Below are 25,843 nucleotides of genomic sequence, written 5' to 3'. Positions count from 1 at the left end.
TCTGAGGTTTGTAGCCATAGGACCGCGCCTGCTATACCAGAGTCATAAAATATTTATGTCTGAGGAGAAATGAGAATGAGGTGAGAGTGGAGGGAAAGATGCCAGTTAGGCTGTTGTAGTAACAGGAGGGGCATGTCCATGTCCTTCCTTGGGGTGGAGGAGAGGACCATACACAAGAGTCAGCAGACCGGGATTTCAGTGTGGCCTCACCAATTTCTACTGTGTGACCTTGGATGGGCTTTGGAACATCTTGTGTCTTCTTGGTTTTCAAATTTGTAAAATGGAGATAAAAATCCCTACCTTGCAAGGTTGCTCTGAGGATTCGAGCAAATAGATGTAGAAAGCCTGGTCCTGTGCTATGAGCTACATAAGGGACCTATTATAATAAAAATAATAGTTTTACAATTCCTAATGTTTAGTATATTACCTGTTTCACGGTAGGTGATCATCAGCCTTAAATCCCACCACCTAGAGATAACCAGTGCCAACATTGTGGTTTTCTTTATACATCTTACATGATTGATGATGCTGGCTGGGAGTATTAGGTGTGAAGGAATTATTCTGAGAAGGGGGAGTTGATATGAATATCATACCAACTTAAACATTCTTTAAATACCAGCCATTTATATATGGCTATTCAGCTGCTCCCACCCCTCGCTCAGAAGTGACACACTCACGTGTGCATACTCTCTTGTGGCTGATAATGGTATAATGTGCTCGCGGCATGGGTTGCTAAAATGTATGCACTTCTCCTTCGCCCTGACATCGTTGTTGTTGACTGCTTCCCCCTGAAATTTTGCTCCTCCTCAGTATCCTTCTGAAATGTTTTAAAAGATGATAATGGAGGTCTAATTCAGATTTGTTCTCCGTTCTGTTCCTCCCTGGGCATCCTGGCTGACAGGGGTTCCTTACTCTGAACTCCTGTATGACTTAATTTATGTTATTCTGATTAAATGTCATCTACTGCCTTACCTTATCATTTTTTTCTATGTCAGTAAATTACCCTTTTCCTTTATGTCAGTTTTTCTTATAAAATGATAGAAAGATGGCATGTTTATGTATTTTTAACGTGACTTAACCCATTGAAACTTTTTATTTGAAATATGTTAAACAGGTTAGAAAATTCTGTTACTAATTTTTTAAAGTGTATAGCAGTGATTCTCGGACTTTTTGGTCTCAGGACCCTTTTATAAGTTTAAAAATTATTGAAGATCCCAAAGAAATTTCATCTTTGTAGGTTTTTTCTGATATTTAATGTATTAAAAATTACTGAGAAAATTTTAAATCACAAAACACACATTCAGTTAGCCATGAGGATGATGATGTTGTCACGTGTCATCATATGTTATATAACCTCTGGAAAGCTCTGCTGGACTCTTGTGAGAGAATGAGAGTGAACAAGGCAAATAATGTCTGAGAATTATTGTGAAAATGATTTTAAACTCATGGATCCACTGAAAGGATCTTGGGGACCCTTAAGGGTCCTTGGACCACAGACTGGGAACTGCTGGCATACAAATATGAGAGTTTTTATAAGTGATGCTTTTATATGTTTTTAGCAACAAAATAAGGATGGAAACACTGCCAAACATCTGTTTTCAAAATGCACTCAACATAGTTTCTTTTAAAAAAAAACCTAGTTTCTAGCTTTTAAGACATCTCCTTTACCTTGAAAGGACAGACGTGTGTATTTTTGGTACATACTGCTAACAGATATTTGCCATCCAAAAAAAGGTGAGCGAACTTGGAGCACTAGTATTTTTTGTAAGAGAAAAATATATGACTGCTCTTTAAGCTCTGGAAGTCTTATACCTACTTGGCCGGATGATAACCAGAGAACTTCTTTGAGGTACGAGAGTTTCCTGGTCTCTCACCATCTCATTGCCAATTTGAGTTCTGATCCTATTTAAAAGAGCCAATTTTGCTGAAGTTAACCCCGTTGATGTTATTTTGTAGTGCATAAACTGCGCTGCATCACTAAGTGAATGATTAATTGATAACATCACTGCCTCCCATGCTGTGGAACTTTCACACTTCTTGAGGATTCTTCCTGAATCTCATGTGTCACAAGACATCTGATATAGGGAATGAGTGAGGAGGCCAGTGTCAACTGAAATTAAATATCAGAAAAGTTTATAGGTAAGAGTTCTGGTATTTTCTTTTGATACCTTGGTGAATTATTTTGAGTACCCTTTGAGACGTACATCCTCTCTTCGAAGGCAGATGGCCTGGGCTGTTACGTTAGCCTCTTGCTCTTGGCTTAGCCTTCTCCAGGCTGTCCTCCACATTGCCGCACAAGTGCTCTTTCTAAAAGATGGATCTGTGTTGTTTCTCTGTCTAATCTCTTAAGTGATTCTCCCTTGCCACTGGGGTAAATTCCAGGCTCCTTGGCATGGTATGTAAGGCCTCTCCCAGCCTTTTACTGCTTCCGCTTCTTCGCTGAAGCTTTTCCTAAACCTTGTAGGCAGTTATCAGTTTCCACCATTTCATAATGTCTCTGCCTGTTTGTATGTTATCTGCCTGCATCGCACTGCTCTCGAGACAGGTACCACTCTGTGTTCCTACTGCTTTTACTCAGGTGTGTAGTAAGGGCTTCTGCCTGGACTGATAAGATGGCATAGCCTCCAGCATAGTTATTCTGGAATATTATATTTCTTTCCTTGCTTTTTTTTTTTTAACGTATGGGCAGATAAACAATATGGAACTGTTACATAGGCCTAAGACATTTAAAGTCTCAGAGAAATAATAGCCATGAAAGGGAACATTTATCTCATATATTCTAATGATGTATTTTGCACATTCAAGAACAGAACAATATGATGATACCCATCGCTAAATCTTAATATGCCATATTGCTTCAGTTTTTTTGTTTTTTTAAAGAAATAGAACATTACATTTTCCACAAATGCCTCCTATGTATTTTCCCCGTCTCCTCTCTCTTTCACCAGAGAAAACGCTAGCTTGAATTTCAAGTCTTTTTATTCCCACACATGTTTTTATACTTCTGCTGCATGTTGCATGTCCATATACAATATATAGCATGCGTCAGCAAACTGGCTGGCAGGTTTTATTGGAACACAGCCATGGCCATGTTTAAGTATTAATTATTGATGGCTCTCATGCTCAAATTTTCTGTTTCCTGTTTTCTGTACATATTGCCGTCTCCCAGCCACCTTCATCAACAGCCCCACCCTTTTATCTCAACTGGCCCAAGCAAAGGAAAGTCATCTGATCAAACATTCCAGTTGAATTTTCTGAAGACTGATTGCATTTAGCATTTTTAACCTTCCACATAGAAGTCACCTTTTCCAAATAAAAAATTATGTCTAGAACCTTGTCCCCCAAACACCATTAAAACAAATAAGCAAAAATCCCAATAAAACCACACCTTTACAGCTCCTATTCAGAAAGGTGTTTTTCCCCCCAGGAGGAACAAAGATGAACTAAAACATACAAAACTGAAAAGTTTTGATCTCTTGGATTTTTACCCCTGTCTTCTAGGCTTTTTCTCAGCTATTTCTAAAAGGAGCATGTGGCCAGGGACAACATGTTTTTCAGCTTTCCTCTTCTATTTTTAAAACCTTGGCAGATAGCTAATTTCTACTTAGAAAGTCACTGACTGCCATGTTACAGGTGTCCAGGTCCAGTCAGGAGAGAGAAACCACATGGTACTTTGATCAGGTAAAGTTTAATGTAAAAATGATTAACTGTAACAGGAAATTGGAGTAACATGAGATTAGCTAATAAGAGGTAAAGAAAAAGCACATGGAAAGATGCTCAGCATCATTAGCCATTGGGGGAATGCAAAACAAAACCACAGTGAGGACCTGCCTTCAGCCCATTTTTGTGTATCTTTTTGGTTCCATTTGCTTGGTTCACACCCAGTAGGATGGCTTTAATCAAAAAGACAGATAATAACAAGTGATCACACAGGTGTGGAGAAATCAGAACTCTTGCCACTTTTACTCAACATAGTATTGCAAGTCCTAGCCAGAGCAATTAGGCCAGAAAAAGAAATAAAAGGGATCCAAATTGGAAAGGAAGAAGTAAAACTCACTTTTTGCGGATGACTTGATTCTTGTATATGGAAAACCCAAGAATCTACTAACAAACTGTTAGAAATAATTAACAAATACAGTAAAGTTGCAGGGTACAAAATCAACATACAAAAATAGTTGCATTTCCATACACTAACAACGAACTAGCGGAAAGAGAAATCAAGAATATGATCCCCATTTATAATTGCAACAAAATGAATAAAATACCTGGGAATAAATTGAACCAAGGAGGTGAACGATATGTACAGTGAAAACTATAAGACACTGTTGAAAGAAACTGAAGAAGACATAAAGATGTAGAAAGATATTCCATGTTCGTGGATTGGAAGAATAGACATAGTTAAAATGTCCATATTACCTAAAGCAATCTACAGAGTCAGTGCAATCCCTATCAGAATCCCAATGCCATTTTTCACGGAAATAGAACAAACAATCCTAAAATTTATATGGAACAACAAAAGACCCCAAATAGTCAAAGCAATCCTGAGAAAAAGGAGCAAAGCTGGAGGCATCACACTCCCTGGTTTTAAATATAGTGCAAAGCTGTAGTAATCAAAATAGCATGGTACTGGCAGAAAAACACACAGATCAGTGGAACAGAATTGAGAGCCCAGAAATAAACCCACACATCTATGGACAGCTATTTTCCAGAAAGGAGCCAAGAACGTGCAATGGAGAAAAGAAAATCTCTTCAATAAATGGTGCTGGGAATACTGGACAGCCATATGCTAAAGAATGAAAGTAGACTTATGCGCTACACAAAAATTAATTCAAAATGGATTAAAGACTTGAATGTCAGACCTGAAACCATCAAATTCCCAGAAAAAAAAACATAGGCAGTATGCTCTTTGACGTCATTCTTAGCAGTACCTTTTTCAATATCATGTCTCCTTGGGCAAGGGAAACAAAAAATAAAGAAATGGGACTACATCAGACAAAAACTGCTGCAAGGCAAAGGAAACCATCAACAAAACAAAAAGACAACCTACCAATTGGGAGAAGATATTTTCAAATCATGTATCTGATAAGAGGTTAATATCCAAAATATATGAAGCACTCATACAACTGAACGAGAAGAAGAAAACAAACAACCTGGTCAAAAAATGAGCAGAGGATCTGAACAGAGGATTCCAAAGAAGATATACAGGTGGCCAACAGGCACGTGAAAAGATGTTCCAAGTCACTAATTATGAGGGAAATGCAAATCAAAACTACAGTGAGATATCATCTCACACCCATCAGAATGGCTGTTAAAGGCAAGAAATAACAAGTGTTGGAGAGGATGTGGAGAAAAGGGAACCCTCATACACTGCTGATGGGAATGTAAATTGGTGGAACCGCTGTGGAAAACAGTATAGAGATTCCTCAAAAAATTAAAAATAGAGGGCAGGCCCTGTGGCCGAGTGGTTAAAGTTCAGTGCGCTCTACTTTTGCAGCCTGAGTTTGCAGGTTTGGATCCTAGGTGTGGACCTACTCTCTCCACTTATCAGCCATGATGTGGAGGCATCCCACATACAAAGTAGAGGAAGATTGGTGCAGCTGTTAGCTCAGGGCTGATCTTCCTCAAGCAAAAAAAGAGGATTGGCAACAGATGTTAGCTCAGGGTGGATCTTCCTCACACACACAAAATAAATAAAAATAGAAATATCATGTGATCCAGTTGTTCCACTTCTGGGTGTTTATCCAAAGAACACAAAAACACTAAATTGAAAAGATGTATGCAACCTTATGTACACTACAGCATCGTTCACAATAGCCAAGACTTGGAAGCAATCTAAGTGCCCATCAATGGATGAATGGATAAAGAAGATGTGGTGTATGTATATACAATGGGATACTATTCACCCATCGAAGAAGATGAAATCTTGCCATTTGTGACAATGTGGATGGACCTTGAGGGTATTACACTAAGCAAAATACATCAGACAGAAAAAAACAGTTGTTGCATGATTTCACTCATGTGGAAGATAAACAAACACACACATTGATACAGAGAACAGATTGGTGGTTACCAGAGGGGAAGGGGATGGGGGAAGGGCAAAAAAAGGGTAAAGGGGCACATGTGTACACTGACAGATGGTAACTAGACTTTTGGTGATGAACACTACACAGTCTACAGAAGCCACAATGTAATAAGGTACACCTGAAATTTATATAATGTTATAAACCAATGTTACCTCAATTAAAAAAAAATTTAAAAAGAAGTAAAGAGACCTCTAAAGAAGGTAGAAATAGCAGGTTTAAGGAGCAGCCACTACCCCAGGGCTGAGATAGAGTGCTCAATGAAGGGCTCCCCAACCTACTCCACTCCTGCCACAGACTGAGATCCAGACTGTGGTGGAGTGGACATGACCATGGCTCACTGGATTGCAGATGAGTCACTGTGATGCTGCGTGGTAGAATTGGCTGGAAATCTGCCCTCTAGGGTGCTGGAGAAAACTGTTTACAGAGATGTCTCGCTAGAGGCACTCTGCCAAAAAGTGCCCAAGAGAGGTGCTGAGGGAAGCTGCTGGCTGCTGCTCATTGCTGATTGCTGAGCACTGCAAAAGTCATATGTACTACAGGAGCCTACCAAGAGGATAACACTGGAACACACTGGAATCCAGAAGCAAAACATTTTCTTCCTGCAGTGGCTCTCCAGCATTCTCTACTGACAACACTCGACGTCATGCCAACTGGCAAAAGAAAAATATTTAAAGGGCCCAGATCCATTTTCACAGAGCAAGCAAAAAGGATGAATTTGGAGCTGAGAGGCACTAAATTAGTAACCCATGTGGTGGGTAATTGGGATCTCACCATACCCTTAGCTTTTTAATTCCCTCTGGAGATCTTCAAGTTATCCTTCCTACTTTGGCTATTGTGGTTTGGAGAAGCCAGGACACTGTATCTTTGCGCCAACTTACCTCAGCCCAGCTCTCTCCGATTATCCATTTTTGCATATCTTTCTTTGGTCCATTTGCTTGGTTTTCTTTTTCATACACCAATTATGCTTATGTTGGATCTCCTATGACTGCTATTGCTATGTGTTTGTTTTGTTGTTTGGGTTTGTTTTGGTAATCTTTTTAGGTTTTTTATTCTTGTTCATTTTATCTTATTTTTTATCAGTCATGGCCTTCATGACTCTTACTGTATTTTCAGCAATGTCCACTTTTTCTTTCATTGAGGCTTATGTTTTTGTGATGGTACTATTTTTCTTTCACTTTTCCTGAGTGCTAGTTTTATTTCAAAATTTTTGTTATTTTACTGTTTTTTCCCCTGAGCTCTCCCTTTAATCTGTGCTGTTAGTTAGCTCTTGTTCTTTAGAGCCATTTGGGTGTGGCTGGGGCTGGGAGAATGTTTGTTAGTGATTTTTATGTGTTCTTTGGGAAAATTTTTTCTGTCAGGTGGTCTTCATTTACCATGCTTCCCCCCCAACCCTCCCCATTTCTTTCTTTCACTTTTGTTGGGGTATTTTTGTTTAGATCCTGTACTGGTTCCTTTTTATTTTTGGTCTGATATACTATATTGCCTCTTCAGATGAAAAGTTATATGACTGAAGCCAGATCTTTTGGTTTTGAATCTTGGCTCTGCCGCTTACTAACTCTATGATCTTAAACAAGAGAATTTTACCTCCCTATATCTCAGTTTCTTCAGTATGTAATGAGAATGATGACCTCATAGGATTACAGTCATGCATTGCATAATAACATTTCAGTCGGTGACAGACCCCGTAGATAACGGTGGTCCCATAAGATTAGTGCCATGTCACCTAGGTATGTAGTAGGCTGTACCATCTAGGTTTGTGTAAACACACTCTGTGATGTTTGCATAATGGCAAAATCACCTAATGATGCGTTTCTCAGAACAGATCCCCGCCTTAAAGTGACACGTGATTGTGTTGAGAAGATTCAGTGAGTGAAATCATAAAAAACTCTTAGAACTCCAGTTGCTCCACAGTAAGTGATATGGGAATATTAGCAATATTAATTATTTTCTCCCTCACATGGGCTTGCAATTAGAAAATGCACAATTCTTCTGCATAGAATAATTTAATATATTGCATGTTAATTAACTACTTAAATCTGCTTAGTCATGCATAAAGTCTGATAGGAGGTGTGCATTCAGCAAAAAACATTTTTAAAAGTTGATGAGCTTTTCAGTAACTTGTTTGGGAAGCTGGATAATAAATAGTATGTAATAACTTCTAATTAGCTTGCTTCAAAAATATTCACAGGAGATATGCTCAAGAAATACTTTGTGGTTTTTGCTTTGTAATTTTGTCATAATTGAGCTCATATCCATTATGGCTGATATTTGAGGGTCAGCAAAATTCTGACATTTCAGACTAAAAGTTATTGCCAGGTTTGGTTCAAAAAATAACCATATTGTAGGTTGTTTTAAAAATGATGGGAGTTTGGTATAGTTTGTTTCAGAGAGTCACTTTTTGGGATAATTTTCTTTTTATGGCTAATTAAAATGATCTAGCTTCATGTACCTTATGTACCTTTTATACCTTTTTTTGAGCATAGTATAACTGATTTGAATATTCGGTCAGTGAACAGATAGTTTTTGAGTACCTACCAGGGATACAGTGGTGAACAAAATAGACGTGCTCCCTGCCTGGATTAGCCAGAATATGAATGCTAAAAAAAATAATGTAGGGGCCAGCCCTGTGGCCGAGTGGTTAAGTTTGTGTGCTCTGCTTCGGCGGCCCAGGGTTTTGCTTGTTTGGATCCTGGGCGCGGACATGGCACCGTCAGGCCATGCTGGGGTGGTGTCCCACATGCCACAACTAAAAGGATCCACAACTAAAATATACAACTATGTACTGGGGGGATTCGGGGAGAAAAAGCAGAAGGAAAGAAAAAAAGATTGACAACAGTTGTTAGCTCAGGTGCCAATCTTAAAAAAAAAATACTGTAAATACTTGTAAGATCATAAGTGCAGTATGTAATGGACAGGGATACACAGGTGCTGTGGGAATTTACAATAGGGAGCCCTAACCTAAAGGGTGAAGACAAGATAAGACTTCCCTGTGGAATTAACTGTTAAGCTGAGACTTAAAGGATGAGTGGGAGTGGCTTCATGAAGTGCTCGGGTCGAGAAGGCCTCATGTTGGGAGAGAACATGGTGAGTTCAAAACACTGAAAGATGTTCAGTGTTGGAGACACAGAGGTGCGAGATGGTGAGAGATGTGAGAGGAGAAGTGGGCAGGGGCCAGATCATGCAGAGTCTTTTACGGGGTTTGGGACTTTACCCTAAGGATAGTGGGTAATTTACAAAGTTTAAGCCTGGGAGTGAAATAAATTCACATTGACTGCTACGTGTAGAAGCATTGATGAGGATGAAGAAAGGATATGGGAGGCTATAGTAGTAGTCCAAGTAAAAGATTAGTGACTTGAAATAGGATGGTGGCAGTGAAGATGGAGGAATGGATGGATTCAAGAAATATTTGAGAGTCAAATTCATAGGGCTTGATGATTGATGTGGAGGGTGAGTGAGAAAGAGGGCAGTGTCAAGGATAATTTCCAGGTTTCTGATGAGAGCACCTGTGAAGATGTTGCCTTTTACTGAGACATGAACACTGGAGAAAGAAGTTTATAGGGGAAGTCTGAGGCATCTGTGAAGCATCCATATGATGATATAGAGTGGGAAGTTAAATACATATGACACGGAACTTACAAGAGGTGTCTAGACGGAATATAGAAACTTCAGGATAGTGAGCATAATCATGGTAAATGAAGTCATGGAAGTGGATGAGATCGCCTTAGGGATATTTGTAGAATGAGAATATAAAAAAGCCTCAGGCAGTATTCCAAGCTTCCCTCTACATACATTATGCGTACATTGCACACAAGTTATATCTTTAGTATATATTTCTGGAATGTGTGCAAATTATATTAGTTATGTCTAGAGTTTGGGCATGTAATTAGAAATAAATTAATTTTTTTAATCTTTAAACAAACACTTCTTGAGAGTTGCTAGGTACTAGGTGCTGTGCTGTTAAATGCTGGCAATTCACAGACCTAAGTTATAGATTCTGCTTTCAAATTATGTGCTAATTCTCTGCAGAGACGGAAAAATAGGCAATGTTTTATAAATGCTGTAATAGAGGTAAGCATGTGATGTTAGACAGCCAGCTATAGTGTAGGGCTATGATTAAGGACAGCTTCCTGAAAGAGGTAAGACTTGAACAGGGTCCTGAAAGATGAGTTGGCATTGCTAGGCAAAGAAGGCAGAGAAAGGGCTCTTAGCACTGGAGTGTACCACCTGTCACAGTTTCAGATGCTGTAGAAAGGTTAAGTTATGGGAGGATTGTAGTGTCCGGTGAATTTGGCATTTGAGAGTTGAGTGGTAAACTTCTTGAGTGACAGGTAGGATCAGAACCCATATCAGATTGTGGTGGTTTGAAGAAGGAATGGGAAATGAGAAGTCAGAGGAACTCCCCTAGGGCAAGGTCTGAGTTTGATCGTCTTAATGTCTTCTATGCCTCGCATAATTCCTGGCACTTGGTGTTTGTTGCATTAGCTTTGGACAGAAGAGAGACACCTCCTTCTCTGAGGTCAGATGGATGCATGAAGGGTGGACGAGTCCAGATTGCTGCACTGCCTCCACATGCTGCAGGAGCTTCCCGCGCGCATCTGCAGCTCTTTACCTGTGTGCTTTCTTATGGCCGGACAGGGAGGCCGAGTGCGCTCCTACAGTATAAAAACTTCTCAGCACTAGTCTACTGTTACTGTTTTTATGTTTCACTCCAGTCTTTTCTATTCTTTTGATAGTTGAGTTTACGATACTTGCATCTTAACTTTTTTCATTTAATGCTATATCATAAGCATTTGCCCATGTCATTAAAATGTTTTCATAAACAACATTTTAAGTGGCTGCATAATCTCTCATTTGGATGTTTATTTGAACACGTATTTTAGCATTTAGTTTAAAAATCTTTCTTTTTTTGGTTTCGTTTTGAAATAATTTCAGACTTGAAACAAAGTTGCAAAAATATTACAAAGAACTCCCATATATCCTTCAGCTAGCTTATGGTGGTGTGATGTCTACTAGATTTTTCCCTTATAAAGTTACTCTTTTTCCCTTTGTAATCAATAAGTATCTTGAGGGGAGACACTTTAAGCTATATAATATCCCATTTCTCAAAACTTTTACCCGTTAATTTTAGCATCCTTTGATGTTTCTTAGCTGAATTATTACTAAAATAGTTGCTAAATGGTGATTTTCGTTTTTTTTAAAGTTTGAACATTAATTTTTTGATGTAATTGACATACAACATTATATTAGATTCAGGTGTACACCATAATCATTTGATATTTGTATATTTTGTGAAATGATCACCATAGTAAGTCTAGTTAACATCCATCACCAGGTGTAGTTACAGAATTTTTTTCCTTGTACTAAGAATTTTTATGATTTACTCTCTTAGCAACTTTCACATATGCAGTACAGTATTATTAACTATAGTCACCGTGCTGTACATTACATCTCTAGGACTTACTTATTTTGTAACTGGAAGTTTGTACCTTTTCACTCCCGTCACTCATTATACCCACCCTCCACTCCCCACCTCTGGCAACCACCAGTCTGTTCTTTGTATCTATGAACTTGTATTTGTCTTTCTCTGTCTGGCTTATTTCACTTAACCATAATGCCCTCAAGGTCCATCCATGTTGTTGCAAGTAGGAAGATTTCCTTTTTATGCCTGAATAATATTCCATTGTCTATATAAACTACATCTTCTTTATCCATTCATCCATTGATAGACATTTAGGTTGTTTCCATTATCTTGGCTATTATAAATAATATGTAATGACATGGGGGTGCGTATGTCTTTTCAAGTTCCTGCTTTCATTTTCTTCGGATAAATACCCAGAAGTGGGATTGCTGGATCAGATGGTAGTTCTCTTTTTAATTTTTGTGAGGACCTTCGGTACTGTGCTCTGTAGTAGCTGCATCAGTTTACATTCTCACCAATAGTGCACAAGGGTTCCTTTTTCTCCACATCCTCTCCAGCACTTGTTGTCTCTTATCTTGTTGATGATAGCCATTCTAACAGGTGTGAGGTGATGTCTCACTGTGATTTTGATTTGCAGTTCTGTGATTAAATGGTGATTTTCTAATTACATTATTCCTTCTACATTCATTAGTTGACATTCTGCTCTAAGAGAAAGTTTTCTCCTTTCCTCATTTATTAGATTCTTATTTAATGGGTTATAGTCTGTTAGTAGCATCTTTATCTTGTTGCTGAATTGCTCCAGATCTGGCCAGTAGGAGTCCCTCAGGCTGGCTTCTTTTTCCTTTTGACATGTCCTCACTCTTTGAGCATTTTCCTGCTTTCAGGCACAGCAAGATGATCCAGGCTTATCTTGTATGTTCTCCTCCTCAGCCCTGGAATCAGCCATTCTTCTAAGGATCCCTGGTTCGTATAGTGGAGCATGGTATTTAAAAATCTGGATCTAGGTGCTAGATGTGCTCACTGCTATTGGAGTATGTTGCCGGGCCCTTTTAGTGGATAGAGCTAGGGAGTATATGCATGTGTACACACAAAGGGACTCACACACTATCCATACTATTTTTATATCTTTATATATTGAAAATGATCAGTTCACACTGATACCTCCAATTCCAATACAACCCAAAAGATTTATTCTACTTTTTTCCTTTCCATATTTGTAACTCCCTTCTCCCTCATTGAGAAATCTGGCTCCCATTGGCCTCAGTATATTTACTTGGACCCATCATGATGGCCTGATGCTCCTCCCCTCCTCTTCACTCCAGGTACATGAGCCTACCTTGCTTAGCCCCTGAAACCTAATGGCTTTTATTTTATTATTTTTATTTTTATTTATTTTTATTTTTTTGAGGAAGATTAGTCCTGAACTTACATCTGCTGCCAATCCTCCTCTTTTTGCTGAGGAAGACTGGCCCTGAGCTAACATCCGTGCCCATCTTCCTCTACTTTATATGTGGGACGCCTACCACAGTGTGGCACGCCAAGTGGTGCAGTGTCCACACCCGGGATCCAAACCAGCGAACCCTGGGCTGTGGAAGCAGAATGTGCACACTTACCCGCTGTGCCACAGGGCCGGCCCCACTAATGGCTTTTAGATTAAATTATTCAGAAAGGAAGAAAGGGAGCGAGCTCATTTCTTTTTATGGCTGCATAATCCTCCATTTTGTGGATATACCATAGTTTATTCGACCCCCATCAAGAGGGCATTTGGAGTGCTTTCAGTCTTAGTCTCTTATAATACAAATAGTGCTGCACTAAATAGCCATGTGCATAAGTCCTTTTGTATTTTTTTCAGTGTATTTCTGGGATGGTTTCTTAGAAGTGAGGATATTGGGTTAAAGGGTAAAAGCATGTGTGATTTTGTTAGCTAATGCCACATCCCTCTCCCCACCAGCAATGTATGGGTGCCTGTTTTTTTCCCCACATCCTCACCACTAGAATGTGTTGTCAAACTTTTGTCTTAGCAGTGGTTTGAAATTTCATGTGTTTTAGAATCTTGAAGTGTTGTTCTTCTCCTTGTCTTGGAGGTTTTGGCTTATCTTCTGCTCTTATTTCTTCTTTATATGCCATCCACTTTTGGAATCAGTTTCCTCTTTGGGATGTTTGTTCTACCTCTTCATTAGGAAGATCCTTTTCCTTCATGGAAAAGACAAATAAAATAGGTAGTTAGTTCAGCCTTCTCACTGTCACATTTGTTGAATGAATGGGTAAATCTGTTGACTCACATTGTGTGTCTGCCAGAGTCTTAGGTTGTAGTCACTGTGTGGTTCAGATGTCACATCTGCTTTCAGGACAGAAAGAAGCGGGCGGGGCTGGGACGAGTTGCTGCAGCTCCCTCCTGAAAGGAAAGAAGAGCTTTCAGAGAACCACCTGCCCTTTGTAGGCAGGCTGCTTGTACCTTAAATTTTACATTGTTTTCAGTGGGACTGTTGGACAGGATACATAGTCATTTGTGCTGCAGGAAATGCAAGTCTCCAATTTCTATTTCACTGTGAAAACTTTGTACATTTATTACTTACATAAATATAAAAATTAAAATAATAAATTGATCATGAACCTCCCCCCCGAAAACTTTTCACAGATAATTATTGTCAACAGCTTGGTGCATATTCTTTTAAGTATGTACTTAATACTTAACCTTAGTTTTAAACATTACTGTCATCCTTGTTTGTTACGGTCAATATGTGGCCATGCATACATACATACACATTACTATTCTACAACTAGATTTTTTTTCACTTAGCAGTATATTCTAGACATTTTTCCATGTTAGGACATGCAAATCTGCCTGTAACTGGTACATCATATTCTATACTTATTATTCTCCTGCTCTCGTTGATCATTATCCACCTTCTTTCCTCTGTGCACTAGTGGCTGACCTCTACGAACTGCATCCTGTGGGCTTCCTTGCCCTCTGGCTTTCAGTTAGGATCAGCTGATAGGAGGCACGACAGGGATCAGAGGGCGAGTGGTGAGAGAAGTCAGAGTATTTATTATCCCACTCTGTCCCTTGCCCTGGCCCTAGTAGCCGCTGTGTTCCTCTGTGGCTTCTGCTCCTGTTGGCTGGCCTCTTCTTCAGCCAGCTCTTGCTGGGGCTCCAGTAACACCCTTCTGTCTCCTTGCCCCTTCAGCTCCAGTGTAGGAGTAGCCTCTGTTGTTGATAGTCCCTGGATGCTTCACCACCCCTGCTCAGTCCTTTAATCCTTCTCGCACAGCTACAAAAAATCCTTTGCTTTTGCTGGCTATTCCCTGCCAAGACCCTATCTGACAGAGATGTCCTTGTGTAGACGTACCATAGTTTATTTGTCTGGTTCCCTGTTGTTGGACGCTTGAATTGTTTCTAGTATTTTGCTCTTCTAATCAGTGTTGCTAATGAATATTCATGTACGTTTCTTTTAAAATATTTGTTGGAGCGTTACTTTAGGAAAAAATCACAGAAATAGAAATGCTGGGTCAAGGTGTATGAATGTTGTAAATTTCAACAGATACTTCCAAAATGCTCCTGAAAGAGTTGATCAATTTACATTTTTACAATATGTTATTCTTTGATTTTTTTAATATTAAAAAATTATAGAGCCAATACTTATGACTTTTAACAAATAAATTTAATTCAGAAGTGTATAAAGGGAGAAGTTCTCATCATTCCATCCTATTTGCTAGAGGTAACCACATCAACAATTAGCTATGTATCCTATCATACCTTTTTTTTCTTTTTAAAATTTATGTGCTTATCAGAGTAAATTCATATATATATGTATACACATAGATAAGGTAAATTCACTCATATATGTGTGTGTATGTGTATGTCTGTCTATCGAGAAAGGTAATTTCTAGACTCTAACCTGTTCCATTGATCTATTTGTCTTTTCCTGTGCCAGTACCTATCTGTCTTAATAATTGTAGCTTTGAGTTGGTTTTGATATCTGGGAAGGCAAATCCTCATGTCGTTATTTTTCATTAAAAAATTTTTTCTGGCTCTTCTTGGGCATGAAGTCTTCAGGTTGACTTTAGATCCATGTTCAGAAGAAGTCATGGGTTTTGACTGGAGTTACACTGAATTTATAGAGAATTGACATTTCAGGAGAACTGACGTATTTCCAGTGTTGAATCTTCTCACTTAGGAACCTGTTACATCCCTTTTTTTATTTTGATCTCTTATGTTTTTTGTGGAAATCGTGCCCATTTCTTCCTCAGTTTATTTTTAGGTATTTTACAGATTTTGTTGCCATCATGAATGGAATTTTTCCCCCTTACATTGCTAGTGTAGTTTTTAAGAAGCTGTTGATTTTTGTAAATTAATCTTGCCTATTTTAGTGAACTTCCTAGTAGTTCTAGTGGTTTTTCATTTGATTCTCTTGGCTTTTCTAGATGGACAATTATGTTTTCTGCAAGTGATAACTTTTTATCATTTCATTTATAATATTTATACATAATTTCTTTCTCTTAAGTTATTTTGTGGCTAAGATATCTGAGTGGAGGTAGGGAGGGGTGATCCTGGGAAGTCGTCTGGCTGATGTTACATTTAAGGTGTGTATCAAAGAATGTGCAGCAGGTGAAACAGCAGGCGATGAAGACTGTTCCAGACGGGCCTGGAGGAGAGAAACAGCAAGGCAACAATCAGTGAAAGGAGAAAGAATGACTAGAGCATGGGACACAGACAAGGTTAAGAGAAGCAAGAGATGAATTGGAGAGTAAATAGGGGCACAATCAGAGCTACTAGGCCTTAAAGAGCAGTTACTTTATTCTAAAGGAATTGAGAATTGAATGAAAGGTGTGTTAGGCAGAATGGCCCCCTAAATGTGCCCACGCCCCAATCCCTGGAATCTGTAAATGTGTCACCTTACATGGCAAAAGGAACTTTGCAAATGAAATTAAGATTATGGACCTTAAAATAGGGATATTATTGCAGCCACTATGGAAAATATGGAAGTTCCTCAAAAAATTAAAAACAGAACTACCATATGATTGAGCAATTCCACTTCTGGGTGTATATGTGAAGGAAATGAAAACACTAACTCAAAAAGGTATCTGCACGTCCACGTTCATTATAGCATTATTTGCATTAGCCAAGACATGGAAACAACCCAAGTGTTCACCAACAAATGAATAGAGAAAGAAAATGTGAGATATATACACATATGATGGAATATTATTTAGCCATAGAGAGAAGGAAATTCTGCCACTTGAGACAACACAGGTAGACGTAGAAGGCCTTATGCTAAGTGAAATAAGTTAGACAGAGACAGACAAATACTATATGGTCTTACTTATATGTGGAATCTAAAAAAAAAAGTCAAACTCATAGATAGAACAGATCGATGTTTGCCAGAGGCAGGGGGTGGGGAGTAGGTGAAATGGGTGAAACACTCAGAAGATACAAACTTCCAGTTATAAGTCCTGGGGATGTAATGCACAGCGATATAATGTAGTTACAGTAATATAATGTAATGGTGGCTATAGTTACCAATACTATATGGTATATTTGAAAATTGCTATGAGAGTGGATCTTGGAAGTTATCAAAATAAAAAAAATTGTAATGGTATTGTGACAGATGTTGACTAGACTTGTTTTGGTGATCGTTTTGTAATATATACATATATTGAATCATTATATTATACGTCTGAAACTAACCTCAATACAAAAAAATAGCTAGATGTTCCTTGATTATTCAGCTGAGGCCAATCTAATCACATGAGCCTGAAGGCAAAATTTCCGTGGCTGGAAGCAGAAGCAAGACGTGGTAGAGGGGAAGTTGGAGAGAGTCAAAGCATGAGCCGGACTTAACCCACCATGGCTGGAGTCAGGCCCCATAGAGAGCATGAGAAGGAATACAGGAGCAAAGACTGATAACCAGCAAGGAAGCGGGACCTCGGCCCTACAGCTGCGAGGGACTGAATTCAGCCAACAGCCTGAATGACCTTGGAGCAGATTCATCTCCAGAATCTAGAAAGGAGTACAGCCCTGCTGAGCCCTTGGTTTTGTCTTTGTGAGACCCAATGCGAGTACCCCGCTGAGCCACACTGTGCCTGGACTTTTGGCCTACAGAACTCTGAGATGATATATTCCCGCTGTTGTAAGCTGCTAAGTTTGTGGTACTTTGAAGAGCAGCAGTAGAAAACTAGTACAGAAGGGTCTAGGCAGGGAAGTAGTGTCAGATTTTGTGTTATTAACAGACTGCTCATTTTGCTGTGTGGAAGAGGGACTTGGGAGAGTGCAGATTTGGAGGCAGGGAGGCTTGGTGATGGGAATACATGGTGGCATGGACTAGAGTAGAGATGGTTGGATGGGGCTTTGATCTGAGATTTGTTTGGGAGATTGGAATTGCTAGAATTTGGTCATTGATTGGATGTTGGGAATGAGGGAGAGGAAGGACAAAAGGATGACTGCTGATTTCTGGCCTGGATGCTGAGTGACTGGGGAAGCTGTTCCCTTGAGATAGAGATGAGCAGGCTGGAGGATGCTGTGTCATGAACTCAGTGGTAATTCTTGGTGGTTCTTCATTTGGAAATTCTTTCTATAAATACTTATTTTAAGGTAGAGCATATCAATAAGATGATTGCTTTATCTTTTAAGACCTAAATTTTTTTTTTTTTTTTTTTTTAGGTCATGTAGGAAATCGTAAATCATGTGAAGATGGGACTCTTGGTATTTGTGCGCAATCTGCTGCTAGCCCTCTGCCTTTTTCTAGTACTGGGATTTTTGTATTATTCTGTGTGGAAGCTGCATTTACTCCAGTGGGAGGACTCCAGTAAGTACAGCCACTCTAGCCTACCCCAGCAAAAGCCTATTGCAGATTAGTTCTTGGGTTTTCGTGGGGCTGCAGTGCTCTCACATTCTTCAGGGGTGGGCAGTGAGAGTAAACTGAACATTTCTGAGACCTGGGCTTAGAAATTGCCTACCACTTTGGTTGCTGTAGGTTGAGAACTTTGATGTTTTTTAAAAACTGCATGCCATGGCAAATCGTTTTATGAATGCAGTGAAAACGTGCTATTCTTCAATAAAAACCCAAACTATACCAGTACTTTCAGTTCTTGAATGTTGTTCTTTTTAATTACTGTAGTGTGTTGCCACTCCCATTTGCCATCTGTCACCTTAGGGCTTGGTACTGAAGTTGATTTTTCTTGTGCCCTTAAAACATTCATCTTTAGTTTTTCCTTGAATTTTTAGTTTAATATTATCTTTGTTTTGTGTTCCCTAAAGGAACTTTGTCTACTTAATCTTCATAGCCCCTGCTGCTACTGAACTTGTACCTGAACAGAATAATGGCTTTTTTCCACTAACGAGTAGCTCCTAATCCCTTTCTTCCATTGGTACCTCAAGTCTGTGTATTAGGTGTGCTTTCTACAGAGCTGCCGGAGCCCCTCTGGCTTGGTTTCGATTTACCTAGTGTTGCCTGAGTTTTGTTTTAGGCTTGTAGTTGAGGGCTTGTATTGAGTGGCACCAGCCTTTGTACGTTCTCTTCTTGGTTGTAGCTTGAAGTATCACACAGTGAGCATAAATCGTTTTCCTTTTGGCTCTGTGGTCTGATGGCTGTTGGAGATTGGTGCAGGATATATTTTGTAGTCTCTTCTGATTCCCAGTGAGCGTGTCATCTCTAGAGTGGGTTTACTTTTATGAACATCTACTGGATACCAGTGTAGAATTCACTTGAGAATAGAGTCAGTCTCTAGGTATGAGGTTAAAATGAGTTAGAATGAGTTGGAAGAGGCAATTAGTCTGCTGTTGTCTTGGGACCTTTTTTTAAAGATTTTATTTTTCCTTCTTCTCCCCAACATAGTTCCATATTTTTAGTTGTGGGTCCTTCCAGTTGTGGCATATGGGATGCCGCCCCAGCATGGCCTGATGAGCAGTGCCTTGTCTGCACCCAGGATCCGAACCAGCGAAACCCTGGGCTGCCGCAGTGGAGCACGCGAACCCAACCACTCAGCCATGGGGCCAGCCCCAAAATTTATTAACAGACCTTTTTTTTTTTTTGAGGAAGATTAGCCCTGAGCTAACTACTGCCAATCCTCCTCTTTTTGCTGAGGAAGGCTGGCCCTGAGCTAACATCCATGCCCGTCTTCCTCTACTTTATATGTGGGATGCCTACCACAGCATGACTTGCTAAGCGGTGCTATGTCCGCACCCGGGATCCGAACCGGTGAACCCTGGGCTGCTGAAGCGGAACGTGCGCACTTAACTGCTGCACCACTGGGCTGGCCCCGTTATAAGACCTTAACATGGGACCTGTTTCTCACATGGTCCAAACTACTAGAGCAGAGCAGTTTCAAGCCAATTTTTAAAATATGGTGTTATATCTTTAATTTATTATTTTATGTGGAACATTTAAGTGCCTCTTAAATTCTTAGCTTATAATTATGACTAATTACTTTGTGTTTCCAGAATTTATTTAAATTTCTCTATACCGTTTTACTTTTAAAATCAAGGGGACTACCAAGGATTAACAGTGTTAGGTCAGTGCAGTGCAGAGTTCTGTATTAGAGGCATTGTCTGTGTCCATAATGGGTGGATTCACCTGTATCCCTAACATAGATGGAAATAATGTGCTAGAGATGGAGTCTCCTTTTCTGTTAAGAGCTACTGACCTGTAGAAGGCATAATCACGGGTTAGATCATATTTTCCTAGACAAATTGGAAAGGACATTAACTTTATGGAAGACCTATTGTGTGTCAGGTTTTAGGCTAGACAATTTACAAATTTAATTTAATTCTTACTGCAACTATGTGAAGATGCTGTTATTATCCACATTTTCCAGTTGAGCAAACTGAAGTGTTTAGTTTAATTGATTTACCAAAGTTACACAGCACAGTGAATGGGGGATGGATAAATGGAATTTTACTGTTGTAAGGTTATTAGATTTGTGAAAAGGAAATAAGAAGTGGGAAGTAGGAATGTTGTGTATTAAGTAAGGGAAGGGTAAAGTAAGAAGTATGAAATACCAGATGGGAAGAGGTGTTCTAATGACTCTAAAGAGACTCTGATAAGTTAAGGATGTGTATCTCCTAGTAGAACTCCTTAGTAGAACAACTACTAAGAAAAATAGCCAAAAGAGCTCTATATCTAAGAAGCCAATAGAAGAAATAAAATGGAGCATTAAAAAAAATTCAGTTAACCCCAAAGAAAGCAGAAAAACAGCAATGTAAGAAGAAAAAACAGAAGGGGGAAATGGAAAACAAAGGGTAAGACAGTTGACTTAATCCTGACTAATGAATAATGATATTTAAATGTGGATAGATTAGAACTCCAGTTAAAGGCAGTAAATGTCAGAATGGTTATAAAAAGCATGATCTAACCATGTCCTGATATAAGAGATGTATATTTTAAATTTAAAGACACAGATAGTTTCAAAGTAGAAGGATGGAAAATATATCTTATGTAACAATAAGCAGAAGAAAGCTGGCAGAGCTGTGTTAATTTAAGCAAACTATACTTCAAGACAAAGAGTATTACAAGAGATTAGACAGGATTACTCTCTAATCATTAGATTACATAGTGAGGTAAGGAGAAATTCACCAGGAAGACAGATGTAAATAGGTATGTACCTAATAAGAGAGTATCAAACTTCATTAAGCAAAATATAGGAAGATTGGCACAGATGTCAGCTCAGCAACATCTTCCTAAAGCAAAAAGAGGAAGATTGGCAACAGATATTAGCTCAGCGCCAATCTTCCCCACCAAAAAAAGAAAAAAAGAAAAGAAAGTCTTAAAAACAATGATCTATGTTTCCACCTAAAAAGAAGGGCAAATTTAACTCCGAGTAAGCAGAAGAAATGAGAGAGATATGAACAGAAATCAATGAAATAGAAAATAAACAATAGAGAAAATTAACAAAACCAATATTTGGTTCTTTGAAAAAATTAATAAAATTGATAGATTCCTAACAAGAATAATCATGGATGACACCAAAAGCACAGGCAACACAAGAAAAAATAGATAAATTGGATTTTATCAAAATTAAAACTTGTGCATTGAAGGATGCCATCAACAGGATGAAAATGCAACCTACAGAATGGGAGAAAATATTTGTAAATCATGTATCTGATAAAGGATCAATATCCAAAATATATGAAGAACTCCTATAACTCAATAACAACAAAAAACCTGATTCAAAAATGGGCAAAGGGGGCAGGCCCTGGTGGCATAGTGGTTAAGTTCGGTGCACTCCACTTCAGCAGCCAGGGTTTGTGGGTTTGGATCCTACACCACTTGTCAGCCATGCTGAGGTGGCATCTCACATACAAAATAGAGGAAGATAGGCACAAATGTTAGCTCAGAGCTAATCTTCTTCAAGCAAAAAAAAGGAGAAAGAGTGGCAACAGGTGTTAGCTCAAGGCAAATCTTCCTCACCAAAAAAAAAAAGGGAGAGGGCAAAGGACTTACATAGACAGCCCATAAACACATGAAAAGATACTTAACATCACTAATCATTAGGGAAATGCAAATCAAAACCATAATGAGACACTATTTTACACACGTTAGGATGTTTGTTATTAAAAAAATACAAAATAAGTGTTGAGAGGATATGGAGAAATTGGAATTCTTATGCATTGCTGATGAGAATGTAAAATCATGCAACTACTATGGAAAATGGTATGGTGATTTCTCAAAAAATTAAAAATAGAATTGCCATGTGATCCAACAATTCCACTTCTGGGTATGTATCCAAAAGAAGCGAAAGCAGGGACTTGAACAGATATTTGTAGCAGCATTATTGTCAATTGCCAAAAAGTGGAAGCAGCCTAAGAGTCCATCAGTGGATGAATAGATAAACAAAATGGTTTATACATACAGTGGAGTATTATTCAGCCTTAAAAAGGAATAAATTTTGATACATGCTACATGGATGAATCTTGAAGACATTATGCTAAGTAAGCTAGTCACTAAAAGATAGATATTATATGATTCCACTTAGATGAGGTTCCTAGAGTAGTTAGAGGCTTAGAGACAGAAAGTAGAATGGTGGCTGCCAGGTGCTGGGGCAGAGGGAGTGGGAAGTCAGCTTTTAATGGGTACAGAGTTTTAGTTGAGAAAGATGAAAAGTTCTGGAGATGGATGGTGGTGATGGATGCACAGCAGTGTGACTATACTTAATATCATAGTACTGTACACTTAAAAATGGTTAAAATCGTAAGCTTTATGTTATGTATAATTTTCTCCAATAGATACATTTTTTTAAAAAAAAAATCAAGGAAATAAGAGAAAATACAATTTGTCAGTATTAGGAAGAGAAATGGAGATAGTACTACAGATCCTACACACATTAAAGAGTAATAAGGGAATATTATGACCAATTTTATACTATTAAAATTGACAGATTAGTGAAATGGACAAATTCCTTGGAAAACACAACTTACTGAAACTGACTGAAGAATAAATAGAAAATCTGAGTAGCCCTGTATCTTTAAAGAACTTGAATTCGTAATCAGAAAATTTCAGGCCCAGAGAGTTTCACTGGTGAATTCTATAAATATTCAAGTAAGGATTTAACACCAGTCTTATACAAACTCTTCTCAGAAAATAGAGGAGAAAATACTTCTCAACTCATTTTATGAGACCAGCTTAATCTTGACAAAACGTGACAAATACATTACCAAAAACCAAGATTACACGTCAGTATCCCTCATGAGCATGCAGAAGTTCTCATGCAAAAATCCTCAGCAAAATGCTAGTAAATTAAATATGGGAATATATAATAAGGATAATACAACAAAGACTAAGGACTTCAAGGTTGATTCATCGTTTGAAAATCAATGTAATCACCACATTAGAAGAATAAAGAAGAAAAACCATTTCTTAATCATTTCAGAAAAAACATTTGGCAAAATTTAAAGCCCACTCATATAAAAACTTTCAGCAAACTAGGAACAGAAATCTGATAAAGACTATCTGAAAGTTTACAACTAGCATCATATGTATTGAAGAAAGACATGTTTTCCCCCTAAGATCAGGGCAAAAGGGAAAGATGTCCATTCTGATCACCTTTATTCATTATTTTATCACAGGTCCTATTCAGTGATAAGGCAAGTAAAGGAATAACAGGCATAAAGATTGATAAGGAAAAAGTAAAACTGTATTTTCAGATGATATGATTGCTGTGTACAAAAATCCCGATGAATCTATCAAAAGGAAAAACAAAAACAAGCCAAAACAATTCTTGTAACTAAGTGATCTTGCAAGGTTGCAGACTACAAGGTCAATATAGAACATTCAGTTGTATTTCTATATACTAGAAGTACACAATTGGAAAATAAAATGAAACCATATTTTTATAGTAGCATCAAAAATAAAATACTGAGGGAAAAATCTAAACGTGGCAAGACCTCTACAGCAAAAATTGCAAAAACAGTGCTGAGAGAAATTAAAGAAGATCTAAATAAATGGAGAGATTTTTGATGCCCATGTATTGGGAGCCTCAATATTGTTATGATGCCCATTTTTTTCAAAATTCAAGAGTAGATTCAATGCAATCCTAATTAAACTCCCAGCAGGCTTCTTTTTGGGAGGCGAGGAGCGGGGAGCTAGAAGTCAACAGTTGATTCTAACAGTTATGCAAACGCTCTAGACTGGCCAAAATTATTTTGGAAAATAAAAATTGAAGGACTTACACTACCTCATTTCTAGTCTTACTTCAGGACAATGTGATATTGGCTAAAGATCAGTGGAATAGAATAGAACTATGCATATGAAGACAAGTGAATTTTGATAAAAGTGGCAACATAATTCAATAGGGTAAGGATAGTCTATTCATCAAATGATTCTGAAGTAACTAGATATCTATTTAGAAAAAAAGAACCATAATCACTCACATCATATATAAAAATCAATTTGAAGTAGATCATAGCCCTAAACATAAAAGCTAAAACTATAAAACTTCTAGAAGTAAACATGGGAGAAAATTTCCGTGCTGTTGAGGTAGGCAGAAAATTTTTAGATAGGACACAAAAAGCATTAACCATAAAAGAAAATTGATAAATTAGACTCATCAAATTTAAAAACTTCTGCTCTTCCAGTTGCTTCATCAAGACAATGTAAAAGCAAACCACAGACTGGGAAAAATATTCACAACAATATTTTGGACAAAAGACTTGGATCCAGAATATATAAAGATCTCTTAAAATTTAATAATAAAAAAGCAAACAAATTATTTAAGAAATTGACAAAAGACTTGAATAGACATTTCACCCCAAAAAAATACAAATGGCCAATAAACACCTCAAAAGTTATTCATCATCATTAGGCATGAGGAAAATGCAAATTAAAATGTCAGTGAGATGCCACTTCACATCCATTAGAATGACTAACATTAAAAAGATTGGCAATTCCTAGTGTTGAGCAACTTAACTCTCTTATATTGTTAGATAGAATGTAGAATAGTGCGATTACTGTGGAAAAACAGTTTGGCAATTTCTTATAAAGTTAAGCATACATTTAGTACATGACTCAGCAACTCATAGATATTTACCCAAGAGAAATGAAAACTTATGTCTAGAAAAAGACTTGTAAGCAACTGTTTACAGCAGCTTTAATAATAGCCAAGTACTGGGAACAACCCAAATGTTCCTCAGTAGGTGAATGGATAAACAAAATGAGATCCAGTAATACAGGGGAAGATTACTTACCAATAAAAGGGAAACAAACTACTAGTTTACTTGACAGCATGGATCAATCCTACAGACATGCTGAGTAAAAAGAAGCCAGATGCAAGAGTATGTACATATTGTATTGTTCTGTTTATGTGAAATTCTAGAACAGGCCAAGCTAATCCATTGTTATAGAAATCAGATCAGTAGTTGTCCAACGCAGAGGATGGTGGGAGCTTGAAGGAACTTTTTGTGGTGATTTAAATGCTGTAGATTGGGGGACTGGCCTGTGGCGCAGCGGTTAAGTGCACACGTTCCGCTTCAGTGGCCCAGGTTTCGCTGGTTCGGATCTTGGGTGTGGACATGGCACTGCTTGGCAAGCCATGCTGTGGTAGGGTCCCACATATAAAATAGAGGAAGATGGGCACGGATGTTAGCTCAGGGCCAGTCTTCCTCAGCAAAAAGAGGAGGATTGGCAGCAGATGTTAGCTTAGGGCTAATCTTCCTCAAAAGAATAAATAAATAAATAAATGTTGTATATCTTGATTGGAGTTGTGGTTACACAAGAGTATACATCTGTCAAAAGTCCAAAGACTTGTACAGTTAACCATGTGAATTTTATTTTTATGTAAATTATACCTCACTGAAGTTGAATAAAGAAAAAAAGTAAGAAAATAGAGAACTTACCCTACCAGATATTAA

At 38.2% G+C, this 25,843-nt stretch overlaps 1 protein-coding gene across 6 annotated transcripts in view; it reads left to right on the top strand.

Moving 5' to 3' along the window:
* The window catches only part of ST3GAL3 (ST3 beta-galactoside alpha-2,3-sialyltransferase 3), a 192,982-nt gene that overhangs the window by 5,586 nt on the left and 161,553 nt on the right, over positions 1 to 25,843 (top strand). For 4 of the 6 annotated variants that reach the window (XM_070510117.1, XM_070510120.1, XM_070510114.1 and 1 more), the window contains exon 2: positions 18,164 to 18,308. The exons of 1 other annotated variant lie outside the window; for it this stretch is intronic. In XM_070510117.1, coding sequence (XP_070366218.1) covers positions 18,194 to 18,308 — 115 coding nt within the window. In that variant the 5' untranslated portion in view covers positions 18,164 to 18,193. Of the gene's footprint in view, positions 1 to 17,336; positions 17,634 to 18,163; positions 18,309 to 25,843 lie in introns of those variants that run through there. One more of the 6 variants, XM_070510115.1, reaches the window with a different exon arrangement.

This window comes from Equus asinus, chromosome 5 (genome assembly GCF_041296235.1).
Source record: "Equus asinus isolate D_3611 breed Donkey chromosome 5, EquAss-T2T_v2, whole genome shotgun sequence".
NCBI lineage: Eukaryota > Metazoa > Chordata > Mammalia > Perissodactyla > Equidae > Equus > Equus asinus.
This window is presented reverse-complemented; position numbering and strand designations above follow the sequence as displayed.